The 15,891-nt window shown below is 39.9% G+C and overlaps 1 protein-coding gene across 2 annotated transcripts in view; it reads right to left on the reverse strand.

Moving 5' to 3' along the window:
- Positions 1-340: 340 nt before the first annotated feature.
- LOC134801105 (glycerol-3-phosphate acyltransferase 1, mitochondrial) overlaps positions 341-15,891 on the reverse strand; it is a 73,070-nt gene continuing 57,519 nt past the window's right edge. For both annotated transcript variants that reach the window (XM_063773630.1, XM_063773631.1), the window contains 13 exons: positions 13,965-14,134; positions 13,496-13,630; positions 12,795-12,896; positions 10,583-10,675; positions 9,616-9,710; positions 7,643-7,878; positions 6,587-6,785; positions 5,737-5,921; positions 5,288-5,435; positions 4,851-5,053; positions 4,254-4,402; positions 3,686-3,831; positions 341-1,532 (listed from right to left, as the gene is read on the reverse strand). In XM_063773630.1, coding sequence (XP_063629700.1) covers positions 1,345-1,532; positions 3,686-3,831; positions 4,254-4,402; positions 4,851-5,053; positions 5,288-5,435; positions 5,737-5,921; positions 6,587-6,785; positions 7,643-7,878; positions 9,616-9,710; positions 10,583-10,675; positions 12,795-12,896; positions 13,496-13,630; positions 13,965-14,134 — 2,049 coding nt within the window. In that variant the 3' untranslated portion in view covers positions 341-1,344. The remainder of the gene's footprint in view (positions 1,533-3,685; positions 3,832-4,253; positions 4,403-4,850; positions 5,054-5,287; positions 5,436-5,736; positions 5,922-6,586; positions 6,786-7,642; positions 7,879-9,615; positions 9,711-10,582; positions 10,676-12,794; positions 12,897-13,495; positions 13,631-13,964; positions 14,135-15,891) is intronic.

The following is a 15,891-nucleotide window of genomic DNA, read 5'->3' on the forward strand; positions in this document are numbered from 1 at the left end:
TTTCTTCTTAAGAGCAAGTCATCACATACTATTTTATGAGTGTCTTGCCCTTTATAGTATTATCAAACTCTATGGATACGCTGACAAGTGTTATTTCAATAGAATTTTGCGAGATTCCGCGTTTTTAGGTTATAAATTATATGGAGATGACACCTGTTGGTATACACATCGAGTTTGAAAAATACTTTAGTCAGTAATCAATATATTCTATCAGTTTAAAACCTCAGTAGGCCGAGCACATGATTGGCGCGACAGTATCTCGCGGCGAGATAGACTACCCGTGTTTTTCTAACTATGTTAACAAAAGAGGGACGGGTAGTCTATCTCGCCGCGAGATACTGTCGCGCCAATCATGTGCTAGCCCGGCTGGATGTTTTTCAACATTGCGAGGTTAATATTCTCATGGACAAATTTAGAGAAACGCAAAAAAGAAGGTGTAATTACTGGATTAACGCACCTAAAGTCATTTCAAAATGAGTAATAATTACTCATTTTGAACTTAATTATTAAGTTTTTTTTACGTTTCTTCTAAATTTTTCCATGGGTGTAGTTAGATATACAACTAAATATGACAGTGCTATTAATTGCAGTGCTTTAATAGTTGCATTTAGTCTTCTATTTATTTAACAAATCTCTCCTGTCTGTTTTAAATGTCACTTGTATCAATATTTCGTCAATTTATATTTCTACATTATTGCCGTGATAGATCTGTACAAATATATGGTTTACATTGTCAATAAGAGGCCCTTATTTAGCTGTCAATATGAAAAACAGGTGCTAAATAAAATAGGCCTTTTAAAATCAAAATTAACCATAGTCTAATAAAACATGGTCTTCTCTTCCCAGAGTGACACAAACCTACGTCACAATAGCATTGCCACTTTGTATAGCGCTATCTCATATTATATAGCGCTGTCGCATGATGACGTAGGCTTGTGTCAGTCACGTGGTCGGAAGAGAGTACCAGGCGGAGTATATTATTATACCATGAAATTAACAAATGGTCAAATATTTAAAGAGAATTTTAAGTTATTGATAATTATTAGAAAAATATTATCGCATCAGTTTTAAGCGTAAAAACTTTGCTATTAACTTGAAAATCCCATAAGAAGTTCTTGAAGTTATTAGATAACTGTGATCAGTTGAGTGTTCGCACACAGCTTTACGATGCATTTGGGCATCATACGACGCACTTTATCGTGAACAGTTCTGTGACTTGTAAGCGCTTTGCTACGTCATTTGGCTTGATTTGGTGTTTTAGTAGCTTTAGCAGTTTTGGTTTTGCCCAGTAACCAACGTAGGTTTTATAGATTCCAGACACATGTTACCTTATCACTGTCACTATCACAGCAGCGGGCTCTGCACGTTGAACTTGTACAAGTGTTCGCACACGGCGTCGCGACGCGAGTGGACGTCATACGGCGGCACGGGGCGCAGCATGCGCACTTTGTCGTGCGTGTAGAGCTCGATGACGCCCCACTGCTTCAGGAGGCGCCAGCAGTTGCGGATCGCGTCCGTGGATATCGCCTCGCCTGGAGAATTATAAACACTTAAATGTTATTATATTCTTCCTTTTTTTATTGTAACGCAAAACGCGGAACTGGTAACGCATTGGATCGGCAATCCAAGGATGTGGGTTCGAGTCGCACGTTGGCCAGAGTTAATCATCGTTGTTTTTTTCATTGTGATTGACATCTGTATTTACCGTTTTTAGATTGAATTATAAACACGATAAGAAAATTTACTTGTTGCGTTAAAGCATTTTTTAAGCTGACCGCATAAGCATACGGTAGTGACAAAATATGGTATCCATACTAAATATTATAAATACGAAATTATTTCTGTCTGTCTGTTACTTCTTCACGCTTAAACCGATGAACATATTTTAAAGATAAAATTTAGTATGGAGATACTTTGAGGCCCGGGGAAGGAAATAGGGTAGTTTTTATCAATCATTCATAAAAACGCTAAATCATTGTATACCGATTTATACCGTGTAGTCCAACTTCGAATAAAAAAAAAACCGGACAAGTGCGAGTCGGACTCGCCCACCGAGGGTTCCGTACTTTTAAGTATTTGTTGTTATAGCGGCAACAGAAATACATCATCTGTGAAAATTTCAATTGCCTAACTATCACGGTTCATGAGATACAGCCTGGTGACAGACGGACGGACGGACAGCGCAGTCTTAGTAATAGGGTCCCGTTTTTACCCTTTGGGTACGGAACCCTAAAAATGAACGGATCTCGGGTTTCGGGTAATGCACAAGTGAGTTAAAATGTTCGAAGTTGGACTACTGGGTCTAAAAAGACACCTTCCTAATACTAAATCCTATCATATAAAGACTCCATATTATGAGATTAAGTGGAAAAAAATATACTTATTACCGAAATACAAGTTTCAACAGTAAGGAAATTTATGTATCACGGGCAAATAAAATGATGGCTCCAAATTAGCATAGAAGTAGAGATAAAGACAACCAAATCCTATTTATTTATGCGTGCATTATCAGGTTTCACGTTGAGTAACCGGAAGTTTTATGTTTTAGTGAATTATGAATGACTAAATCACAAACCCGACTTAATTAATAGGTAATTCGTTACTTCCGTAGTATTATCATTATCTTTAAACGTTTTAAACCATTGGACCACGCAATACTACGGAAATCGGTTGAGTATCTGTGTTCCCGTCGGGTCTCTATTGTTTCCCAAAAGGTTAAAAGTCATAATAAGACATAGAAGTTATTGTGGCAAAATAAAGTGATTGACAGTAGGCTTGTGTCGGTCATGAACTAAGAACTGTTAAGAATGAAATCCCATCAAGGACCGAAAGGAACTAAATCTTTTTGCACGCTCTTAATCGGTCTTTAGGTCCTTTAGTTCAGTGGGATTGGTGAGTGCTTGACATGAGTGAAACAGAAAATAGACTGAACGAAATAGTTCACAATGACGCTGGCACGAGTGCGAACGAGATAAAAGAGTGTCAAACAGTCCTAAACCTGAAAAGTATGATGAAAAATCAAATATTTTTCCATATTTTTTATTTTATTTTATTGTCTAGCTTTTTGATGTTTAATCGTCATATAGTATCATACAACTTGAATCGTAATTCAGTTGCCAAAGATTTAGAAAAAAACTACTGCAAAATCGATTCATACATTCCCAGCTCTCAAAGACCGAACTGAACTAAAGGAACTAAAAGAGCGAACTAGTTCTTTTGACCGATTGACCGAGAGCGGAGCGCTCTTTGTAGTGACCGAGCAGGCACAAGCCTAATTGACAGAATGAAATATATACTGTCTGTTATCGATGTTACCTTAACTTTATCATAGATATTTATAACATAGCTACTGTATAATAACATAGCTACCGCGAAGTACACACCACGTTCGATATCTTCTTTGATATTTTGTTAGTTTTCTATTTTTTTGGCACTGTATACTACAGTTTACGTAGTCATGTTTAAGTACACTATATATAGTAATAAAGAAATCATGTACCAGTTTGTAATTGATTTGCGTTCTTAAAATTTGTCAGTAATTTACAGCAAGTAAAAGTTACATCTTTTAATTATTAATCTGTTACAGACTTATCGATAACAGATTTATCGATGTTTCATTTTCTCAAACCCTCGTTTATGCCACAAAAATTTTTCAGCAAAGTGGTGCGGTTTTTATCATACTAACCGTATAGCATTTTGTTCTGTGTGTAGTCCTCCGTGAGCGAGTCGAGCGTGGTCTTGATGAGCTCCTTCTGCGTGCCGGCGCGCAGCCCGCGGGCCGCCGCCGCGTAGCCCTCCAGCAGCGGCCGCAGCGTGCGCAGCAGGCGGCCGCTGCCAGTGCCAGTGCCACACATAACACAACTCATATAGAAAAACAATGTGTCAAATGTTTTAGTTCTTATAGGAATTCATGACCAAAAAAGGAGGTAGATCAAAAAAGAGATGGCGGGATGACCTCGGCACATTTTGCAGCGACTGGCGGGAGCATGCATTAAACTGTGATGACTGGCAGAAGAAAGGGGAGGCCTTTGCCCAGCAGTGGGACACAAAATAGACTATATAAAAAAAGACATTCACTCATCATACGTATTAGGTACAATAAGGTAAACTGTCGGCACTAATCGGTACCTATTTATTAACATACCATTCTACTGCTGCCACCTTTGTCAGATACCAAAAATGCCTTAAAAGTTAGGCTTTATTTCTTCCACATAAAATCTTTATTTGATTGAAGTTATCGTGATATAACATACCGTTCTAGGAGCGCCTCTGGCCGCTGTGACACTCGATATTTGATCCTGAGCGTGGGATCTGGCCGCTCGTCATCTTCGTTTTCTTCTTCTTCTTCCAGTGTCCGCGCGAACCGCCGCGACCACTGTTGCTCTTCTAGTCCGTTGTTGCTCTGAAATAATCATACGTATTACACTTCTGTCATGTTCTACCGATGTCAGATATGATAGCCGTAATTTTACCGAATACATTTGGTACGGGTATCTTAAATTTTATTTAGATTTTGAATAGGCCATCGCGAGAAGCCAGGTCAAGTTTGATTAATATTTGTGAACTTTCTGAAATTTAGATGGTTTGAAAAAATCGTTTCCGGACAACTGAAAATTTGGACAATCAAAGATTGGACAAAAATTCATTGATCGATAGCCACAAGGTTGAGAATGAAATGCACAAAATAATCTTATAGGTAGGTACTACCACAGGTGTAATAACTATAATTATTATAATAGTTTCTTAGGCGCAGAGAATGAACTCTTGGCTGAGAATCTCGCAAAATTGTAGCGATGCCTCCATCATCTTATGATCCTCTGGTAATTTGATTTGATCTCTCAATATCTTACCTCGACTGGTGTGATAACTTCGCTGGCTATAAGCGACTCTAACGCCCTCATCATAGTTTCTTCTATCCGGTGGCACGGCGCGCAGAGAATGAATTCTTGGCTGAGAATCTCACAGAGCTGTAGCGATGCTTCCATTAGCTCTGTATGCCTTATGATCTCCTGGTCCGCGTTTGGCTGTCTGATTATACTTTCTAGCGCCGTTGCTGTAAAAAAAAGAAATTTAAGACCAATTACTGACAGTACGCTTGGTAAAAACAAAAACCAACTATGGGCAGTTAAAAAAAGTATAGCATCGAAAAATATTTCAGGAAATACCAATTTAAGCTTTATAACCACCACACTAGGTAGTATATTGCTCGCCGCTATTTTGCGTAATACTATATTGTATTACATTGTGAACCGTATTCTGTTAACATTTAAAGCCGTTTATCGCTTACCGACGATGGCTGGCGCAGCGTAATGCGCCGCTACGGTGTTGCTATAGTATGCCAGCTCCAGTGAAGCGGCTATCGACCTCTGTGGACGTACGCGTTGCTTTTCCCCTGAACCTTCCCGTCTGACCAGGCTGCGGCCCAACATATCCAACTGTAACAATGATAATTTAGGTTTACAATAGAATTCAGTTTAGATACAAAAGCAGTCAGATAATTTTTTTTTTGGCGAAATCGACCGTAAGTCATGTAATATGTTTTGTTTCTTTACCGCATGCTTTAGTAACGTGGGCGCTTCTCCCGTATACCCTTAATCTCGTCCGTCCCTGCTCAAGGCCGCGCCTCACATGGCGACCGCGTGGCTCAGTTGCTTGAGCGTGCAGCCCCGTCTGTGTTCCATGAGAAGCATGTTCTATTGGTGTTTGAATGACTCGCTACACTCAGGTTTCACTTACCGCATGTTTCAGTAGCGTGGGTGCTTCCCCCGTATATCCTAAATCTCGTCCGTCCCTCCTCAAGGCCGCGCCTCGCATGGCGACCGCGTGGCTCAGTTGCTTGAGTGTGCAGCCCCGTCTGTGTTCTGTTAGAAGCACGTATGAGACCACGTTTGTGCACATGAAAGCTGTTGCTTGTGCCGCGTCTGAAACAATCAAGGAAAAACTATAGTTCGTTTTTTTAGCATTAGAAAGAACTTGAAAGAAGGTAAGCGATTTTGACATCAAGAATATAAATGATCGTATTAGATTCATAATTTGTTACATATTTGCCGTAACTTATTTAAAAATGTGTTTTTCAATTAAAAGACACGTCAAGATTGTTTACCTTATTTCTAATGCTAAAAAAACGAACTATAAGTATATCGTTCTTAGCAGTCCTTTCAGGCGTATGGTTTTTGGGACTTTTTACAATCCTGATTTTTAATGTTTAATGTTTAACCATAACTACTAAGCGTAATTTTGAGCCAAAGCGGCGGCGCACCGGCGGTTTAAGATCGTATAGTCTTTAAATTATGACTGTGTAGTAGATCAGTTAGACCTACCATAGACTAGGTGGCGTCCTATGGCCTCCATCATCTTATGGTCGACACTCACATCTGCCCCGTACATGCTACTCTGGCTGTGGTTGTACAGGATCTGGCGGTCCAAGTTGACGGCCAAGTTGTTGTTGTACCTACCATAGACTAGGTGCCGTCCTATGGCCTCCACCATCATCTTATGGTCGACGCTCACATCTGCCCCGTACATGCTACTGTGGCTGTGGTTGTACAGGATCTGGCGGTCCAAGTTGACGGCCAAGTGTACCTACCATAGACTAGGTGGCGTCCTATGGCCTCCACCATCATCTTATGGTCGACGCTCACATCTGCCCCGTACATGCTGCTGTGACTGTGGTTGTACAGGATCTGGCGGTCCAAGTTGACGGCCAAGTTGTTGTTGGGCGGGGTCAGGGTCCGCTCGATGGGGGCTTTCAGGTAGTTGTAGTTCTGGAAGGACGTTGCTAGCTCCTGTAACAATATGGAGTACGTTAAATATCAAATACATAATAATAGTATTTTATACAATCGTGATATAATAGAGAGTTTTTCAGTCGAGTACCGTGTTTAGGCAACGAAGCTTGCTGAGTTGTCTAAGTGAGGTACGAGATTGAAAAGCTTGATTATATCACTATTGTATACAATACTTTTTCTACGAGTCAACAAAAAATATATTTAAATAAACTAGTAGAATCATACAAACAAACCAAACCAAAAGTATACAGCTAAGATAGGCGATCAGCCGCGATACCTTCATACTACTACGCGCCCGCGGCCCGGCGCGTTGATCAACGACACCTTCTCGTAACTCATGAGGCCCTGGTACTTGCTCCGCGCTAAATTCAATTTCTAGACAGTTGTTTTCTCGATTTTGGCCACCGTAGCCTATGGAGACTAAGAACTCAAGCAACGCTAAGTCGTTTTCGTAGTCAATGGATGTTGCTATATTAAGGGTGGCACATGCGCGTTTCTGACTTATGAAGCAATTGTTTCTACTATATAACCTAAAATAAATAATTAACTTTAGCTAATTTGTTTCGTCCTCTTGATCGCGGCGAGCTGTGATTGGTCAAATTGCTGTTTTGTATACGAAAACTTAATTCAAGAATTACAGTCGACGAGTAGAAAAAGATGGTTTGTTGATCACGGCATAACTTCTCACGAAAGTTGATTTGTGGTGATAAAGGTTCCTTATGGGGATTTTCTTCACTTTTAGTTTCTCCTGCGCAGTTTGTACAGGTGACATTTTCACACCACGTCGTCTATGGTGCCGTCGTGGTATGCGTCCATTATGACTGAAAACTTGTACTTAGGCTAACAAAACATACCTTAAGCGACAGAGGCTGATTAAAATCGACTCTTATGCTGCCGTGGTTCGTATTGAGCGTCCTCCAGATGCCCCTAAGGGCTGTCCAGAAGGTCTCCATCTGTTTGGGCATGCCGAGCTGCTCTCTCACGAAGTTACCGTCCACCAGACGGTCGTAGTTCAGCGTCACTGGGACTAGGAGTGCGTCGTCGATGGTGCCGTCGAGGTATGCGTCCATTATGACTGATAGAATGCCCGCTGGAAGGATAAAAATAAATTTGTTGATTGAATTATGCACATGTACCTATAACAAAAGTCGATTTTCGGTTTTCAAAATGATTATGTAGCCTCATTACTGGTTGTGATTTATAGTCCGACAAGAAGTTGTAGAAAATTGAGGGCGCCACTTCTTAGGTAACTGTCACATTTTTGACGTAAAATGCTTAACCCTTTACCGCATATGGGTCCAAATTTGGAACGTAATGATATTATCCTCTTGGATTGATATAAGCGTCATCTGTTTTACTGAACTTGTAAGAGGTAGAAACTATGAATACTACTGAACGTTTTCTGTACTTGATACAGCTTCTAACTAGTTCGTGGTCCATATGACGTTATCTTTTCCACCGACGTCCGGCAATTTTACTTGCAAGTGTGATTGACTATTTTGTAATTAGCTTTTCGTTGTTATATTTAGTGCAATAAATAAATTTCCAGCGTTGAGTATTAGAAAAATAGATGCCGCGAGATTTTACGGTAAACATGTAAGCATTTATATTCAAATTACTATGTATGTTGTCGTGAAAGTTTGTTCCTGAAATGGAACACTATGCGTTATAAGCTAGAAGGATTGGATTAATATAGAACATTATGCATTAGTGATTTTTTTATCAGTTTGACAAATATGGAACCTTATGCACTCAGGCAAGCTACTTCTTTATTTTATTTTTGTTAAGTTAGGTACGTTAGCCGGATTGCTAATAATCTGTAGATAACCCGTGACAGCTAGTAGCTACAGATAACCAATAACGATCAAATTATTTTACTACGTCAATGACAAACGTTCATACGTTCCGTATGGTGGTAAGAATGGTAAGTGGCTACTATAGCCTAAACCTTACCAAAAATAATAAATCGTTTTTGAAATTGTAAGTGATTTTTTTAAACTTACTTTTCCATACATATATTGCATACAGTTCCAAATTTGACCAGTTTAATAATCGGGCTCCGTTTAGCCACGAATACATAAAGTTCCAAATGTGGAACGCATTTGTTTTGTTCTGTTCAATTTTCAAACAAAACCAAAGTCAACTCTATTCCTTAACCTTTAGAGGTTCAAATTTCTGTGGCAAATTATGGGTTTTTCATTTGTCTGGCTGGGCCTTAGGGGGATAAAATCATTCTTCTAACTATGTAGTTGTTTGTTGTCATGCTTACCAGTCACGTCCTCTAAGCAGCGTGAAATAACAGATTATGCGCCATTTTACTCATTATTAGGTTATTACAGTCACACGCAATTCATTTCACGAAGGCGATAGTTGGTAATAACTTTTTTATTATCACCTAAGTCTAATTTCGTCACGCCTACTCGCCTTCGTAAGATGACATTGTAGCTTTAAAGATAACGTAGTGATACCAGTGTCCGACATGGGAACCAGTAACCTGACTCTTCAATTTTTCTCCAAGAAAAAAAGGATAGGGAACCTCTCCTAATACGGCAACACTATGCCGCTACTGGACAGGGTTGCCACATTAAGAAATCGGCTTTCTACCCTTAAACCCTTATTTTCTAGGTTCTAGGATATAAATTTAAGTGTCAGATTACTGGTTCCCTGTCGGTCACTGGTGCCACTACGGTAGAAGGTAGCAATATTTATGTTACGTGTATCAAATACTAAAATCAGGTTTTTCCTAACCTTATAAATATTCAATGAAACCTTATTTATAATTCCATTACATTTAAATTGCAATATAATTTTACAAAAACAGGTATACCTTTTGGTGGTTGCGGTTTCCCAGTCCTAGTTCGTCCTCCCTCAATAAAGAATTCTAGATTATTCTTAGCCGCTAAACTATTTAAAATGTAAGATCTGTAACAAAAACGTCAAATGTTAACATGTTTGTTTACTTACGACTAACAAAATGAAGTATACATTTCAAAAAAACCGGGCAAGTGCGAGTCGGACTCGCGCACGAAGGGTTCCGTACCATAATGCAAAAAAAAAAAACAAAAAAAAAGCAAAAAAAAACGGTCACCCATCCAAGTACTGACCACTCCCGACGTTGCTTAACTTTGGTCAAAAATCACGTTTGTTGTATGGGAGCCCCATTTAAATCTTTATTTTATTCTGTTTTTAGTATTTGTTGTTATAGCGGCAACAGAAATACATCATCTGTGAAAATTTCAACTGTCTAGCTATCACGGTTCGTGAGATACAGCCTGGTGACAGACGGACGGACGGACGGACAGCGAAGTCTTAGTAATAGGGTCCCGTTTTACCCTTTGGGTACGGAACCCTAACTAGGGGTCTTAAGATAAAAAAAAGGTTCCTATTTATTCCTTGAGGTCATTGGTATTTTCATTAGGCACAAATATTAGATTGTACATCGAGAGCGTAAAGCAATCCATTGTGGCCAAGGCAACTGATCGGTCCGAACCTGGCGAGGTCTGATATAAACTCTAGGATTAATAGTGAGTATTTAATAGTTTCACTTCGAATGCAAGTACAAATAAATAGAAATATGAATGTTTAGGGTACATTCACAGTTTTGAAATCACATTGATTGTAATATCACTGCAGGCTGCAAAGGTACCTGCACACGGACCTTGCCCGGCGGCTATGTGGTGGGTTCATATATTTGATTTTGAACGTATTTTAAGAGTATACTGTATATTATAAACCTGTATAATTTAGAGGTATTTTCTTTCACACCCTCGAGCATAACATTTAAGTGTAGGTACCTTAGTGCAGTCTTGTACAGTGGGTCTTCGTGGTACTCTGAGCCGTCGACCCTGCGTCTGATGTAAAAAGCGCCACAACCTCGGAGGAACCAACTGCAAACAAATTACAAACTTTACAAGAGAAAATGGAGAATTTACTCAAGTTTCAAATCGTTCATTCACTGCCAACGTTTTCGTAGCGCTCGCTCGTAGCCGATTCCAGCGTTTTCCCGCTTTATTAACTCATATTTATAGACGGGTCTAACGCGAATTTTATTCAATCAGCCGCCACCACGACCAGTGAAACCTGTGTCGAAACGTCGGTAAATCAAGGTAATTGAATAAAATTCGCGTTAGACCCGTCTATAAATGTGAGTTAATATGTGTTCAAAACACGAAAGTTTAAAATATTATTTTTCTCAAAAATGGACGGCAAAGTCGACGTTGCCTTTATGGTCATTCAAAAAGTTAAAAACATTGCAGTCTCGATTTCGGGACTGCAATGTTGCATACAAATTCCATTATTTGGGGTCATCCATTAATTACGTCACACGAATTTCTAGGTTTTTTGACCCCTCCCCCCCTAGTGTGACGTCACACTTGGTCACTTTTGGCAAACCCCTCCCCCCTAGTGTGACGTCACATTTCTTCAACGAAATCGGCAATTATTTATTTAATATTTTATCAAAATATTTTTGACATAAGAAATATTAGTAATTTTATAACCCAACACTGATTAAGAAATAAAATTAAACTAATTAAAACGATTATCGTTTCAAAAACTTGTTATTTAACTGTATAGCGAATAAAATAATTTAAATAAATTTTCGGTTACTGATGAAGTTAAAAGTGACGTCACAAAGTTTGTGACTCCCCCCTCCCCCTTGTCACAATATGTCACATTTTCTTGACCCCCTCCCTCTCCCTAAACGTGTGATGTAATTAATGGATGACCCCTTTAACGAGTTCCAACTTTTTAAAACTTTAAATGGCCATATCAAATGAAGGCATAGGCACAGAATAATTAATAGTACTACCGTACAGAAAGGAAACTTCCTACAAAAACGAAGTTTGACAGCGGTTCAGGGTCGAATCATGCTGTCCCTTTCTAATATATGGCACTATCCCTTTCGGCTATTTAGGGTTGTCAAAAATCAAGTGATTATCTTATCTGTGGTCGTGCACGCAAAAGGAAGTCAAGTGGTGCCAACCCTAATAATTGCTCGGAGCAATGCTGAGCCGAGCGGAGCCGAGTTTGACCGAAGTCAGGAGTTTCGCACCCCTGGCATAGGTCCATCAAACAGCCAAACAGATGATCAGCACTTATTATTATAATGTTGGTACCGCGACTATTTAGGTGTCTCAAATACGTTGGCGTATTTTCAGCAGAAAAATACACTTCGTTTTTTTTTTAAGGCGGCAAGCAAATCTTTTTAATGGTTTTACTTTTTTCTGTGAAAATTAGAACGTTCCTTCTGTAATATATTTCTATTTCTTGCGCCATTTTTGAGAAAAGCACTATATATGACTCGGCTGGAAGGCTACTTGCTGGCTTCAGATTGAATTAAACGGACTCCCAAGGTCGTCCGTTTAAAACGAATCCTCAGCCTGCAAGTAGCTACTTCCGAACCTCGACAATAATGTACTATTCCCGCTTTGTAGAGGAAAGCGCGAACTACAAACAGCACCGACGAGCGAATTCCCGGCACTCAATGTGTTAATCCCTCTCAGCCCACAAGGACGCAATATGGAACATGCGATTTAGTCATCAATTCGGTGAGGGTCTCTATTGTTTTGCCATAAAGTTTTAAGTCATAATATATTGTTTGTCCGCATTTTCGTTAGTCATCATTTGATTTCTCTCAGAAACGCGTAACTTTTCAGGATTGCCATAAAACAAACATAACATATCTATAGTATCCTTACGAAAATCCTGAAATAAACGGTTTCAAAATTATGACTAATGATATCTGACAATAATTACATTATGACTTTCAATAATTATGTAATTTATGCCAAACAAACGGATCCGATTCGGGGTATGTCGTAAAAGGACTGGCGTGGAAGGAGGAGGAGGATTTAGGACGGAAATAGTTTTGTCAGATTATCACTAACTTTACTTACGAGCAGCGCTATCGACTACTTACGGAATGCTGAATTTAAGTTATGATTTGCATGTTAATACTAAAAAACACAGTGTAAAACGCCATACGATAAATAAATAGTAAGTTACCCAAAGAACGGTATCCTCATGTTGTCACCGGCGGCGACCAGCGGCGGCCGGAGACCGGTCAAGTACAATGTGAATGTGACGAGGATGTAGTCGAGGTGAGACCTGTGGACAAGACATACATTAGATAATCTTTTCAGATTTCAGATTTTACCAAACACATTAAAAATGCTCTGATAAAAACTTGTGACATACTTATAGGAGACACGATTTCTTAATTTAGGTAATTTCTCAGGTAAATTACGCACTAGGGGCCCACACTAGCCCCCCTAGGCTAGTGACGTAGGTGCAAACCTACGCGCATATGCGTTGGAGGGTCTGCCGCCTTGTGGCCTAAATCAAAAACTTTAAGTTGACTACTACTTTTTTTACTATCACCGTTAACTACTCAAATATAGACCGTGTTGCTACGAGATAAGGTCCATTACAAACCTGTGTAGCGGCACGAAAATGAGCGGTAACCCGATGGCTGCTGCTCGACGCAACGTTGACACAACTGCGCAACGACGCCATTTTCCATAGCGCTGACTAGACGGCGACGCTCAGAAGATGCTAGTATGGGGTGGCCCGCTCGTTGCACACCGCTCGCGTGCCGCAGCCGCCACAGGCGATCCGACGGACGGCCTTGTGACAGAGCCAGGCTACTAATCTGTGTAGTGACCTAATGTAGATCTTATAGCTACGAGATAACGTCCACAAGTGACCTGTGTAGGGGTACGAAGATGAGCGGTAACCCGGCGGATTTAGCGCGGCGGAGACGCTCGACGCACGCCGCCCGCGTGCCGCAACCGCCACAGGCGATCCGACGGACGGCCTTGTGACAGAGCCAGGCTACTAATCTGAAATGAAACAACTATATTTAGTGCGGGTTGTATTAACAAAACAGTTGCTATTTTCGTCGTAAATAAATGAATCTCAAGCAGTTTTATCTCTTACGACACCGACGTTCTTTGAGGGGTGAGTCGTCGTACTAAATGTACCCTAAACTCTCCTCTAAACCCTCCCAGTTTGATGTTAATGTTTGGGATATTTCTGCTTTTATTTAAAAAAGTTATTAATGTAATTTTACTTATTGGGTAACGCACTTTCGATATCAATTTGAAGTTTTCTGATATCTGTTATATTTACGGAATTATCGCCTTACTTAACTATTACACCCTGTATGTGACTCACTTGAGAACCCTGTTCGACATGGCAGAGCTGATATCCATGAGCACCTTCCTGGCCCTGGCTTCCACTCTTCGCCTGAGCTCTGGAGTGACGGAATCGCCCGCGCCTTTTTTCTCGGCTTCGTTTAGTGCTGATTTTTCGAGGACATGTTGGAAGCTCTCGTCTTTTAATACCTGTGGACAGAACAGATAACATCAGTGACTGATCAGCTGTAGACACATATCGTCGGCTTATGTCGCAAAACCAGTGGGCGACACTGATAATTTCGGGCATTCTCGGCTCCGTTCGACTCAGCATTGCTACGAGCAATCATTAGGGTTGGCACAACTTGACGTCCCTTTGCATGCACAACCACAGATAAAATAATGATTTGAATTTTGACAACCCTAAATAGCCGAAAGGGATAGTGTCATACATTAGAAAGGGATAAAATAATTCGTCCCAGAATCGCTGTCGAATTTCGGTTTATATAGGAAGTGTCATTTCTGTACCTACTATTATTTATTCTGTGGCAAAACTCTTAACTCCACTTGAAACAGATAAAGGGATTTGCCACTTTAGTCGACAATAAGTATTAACTAAAGTTGCAAAACTCTTGGGGCCTAGCCAAGTTGACAATCGTTGATAAACTTAAATAATGTACTGAAATAGTCACTTGACTTTTCGTAGCATCTGTCATCCCGAAATCGACAGATTGTGGTGGCGTTGGCCGGACCTGCCGGCGATTCATGGATGGTTTTATCCACGTGATAAAATAACTGTCACTTTTTAACACCGCGGGATAGAAAGTGACGGACACCGTTTTATCGCGCTGTCACGTAGACAATAACGACCATCATATCCGTACTGAAATCCATTTGAAGGAGAGTCGTTGCAGAAAATACTGTCGAAGGTTGTGAGGATTTACACATCGCAATTGTCTCTTACACTCTTGCCCTATCTGGGGGCGTAGCCGAATTACATTCGCTCCGTATCGATTCGATCTCTACGATCGCAAGCGACTGGTCGATAATGTTTACAATAACCTAGCCAAGAGGCAATCTTTTTAGTTAACGCTTTTTCGACGCGCCAAGTCGATAAAAATTAGTTTTAGTCTGTGGTTCTCGTTCAAAACCGTCAAGAAACGTCATCTGTCAGCTGTCAAGAGTGTCAAGTGAACAGCGAATCTAATTTTGGAGAAAATAATTGTTTTATCAGTAAGTAAATGAAATATTTTTGTATTTGTTTAACTTAGTTAATCACAATTTCGTGATAAAATAACTCTATATATTGTAATTTTTGAAGAGTGCGTTGCATATAATTTTGACCTAAAGTTTAACAATTTCAGACAGCCGTCGTCCGTGCCGGTGAAGGCTCCGGGCTCCGCGGGCTATTCTTCCACGCTGAGAAGTCCTTACCAAGTTGGCACGTACAGTCAGAGCTGCCGCTGCAATCACGCCTTCATGGCAGTTACCAGTGCTAAGGACGTGCACTGCTGGCTTACATCAGTTTAACCTCAGTGAACTCATTTACTTCATAGACTTCAAACATTTTCGAAATTAACAAAAGTCAAGCGGACATTGAATACATAGATGTTATGCATTAGATATAAAAGCTGCCTGTGAAACCAAAACTAATAAATCATATTGTTACTTAATATTATTTTTTAATTACCTACTGTCTCTGCTTTTTGTTTACTCAGTAATAGAAGTACCTAAGTGAGTGAGGTGTTAAAAATGAATTAAACACATCTTTATTATTTAGTCAATGGAAATTTGGGAAGGTAATCTCACCCGCTAAGTTACTGGCTGTTCATATTTAACCTTTCGTGTGCTCCTGTCAAAAATTTGTCATTTATATATCAATCATAATTAATGCATTTTTAAGTTGAATATAGGTAAGTAGTTAAGTACATGGGAGCAGATCTGCTCCTAAGCATACCAAAGGTTAA

This window comes from Cydia splendana, chromosome 21 (assembly GCF_910591565.1).
Source record: "Cydia splendana chromosome 21, ilCydSple1.2, whole genome shotgun sequence".
NCBI classification, from domain to species: domain Eukaryota; kingdom Metazoa; phylum Arthropoda; class Insecta; order Lepidoptera; family Tortricidae; genus Cydia; species Cydia splendana.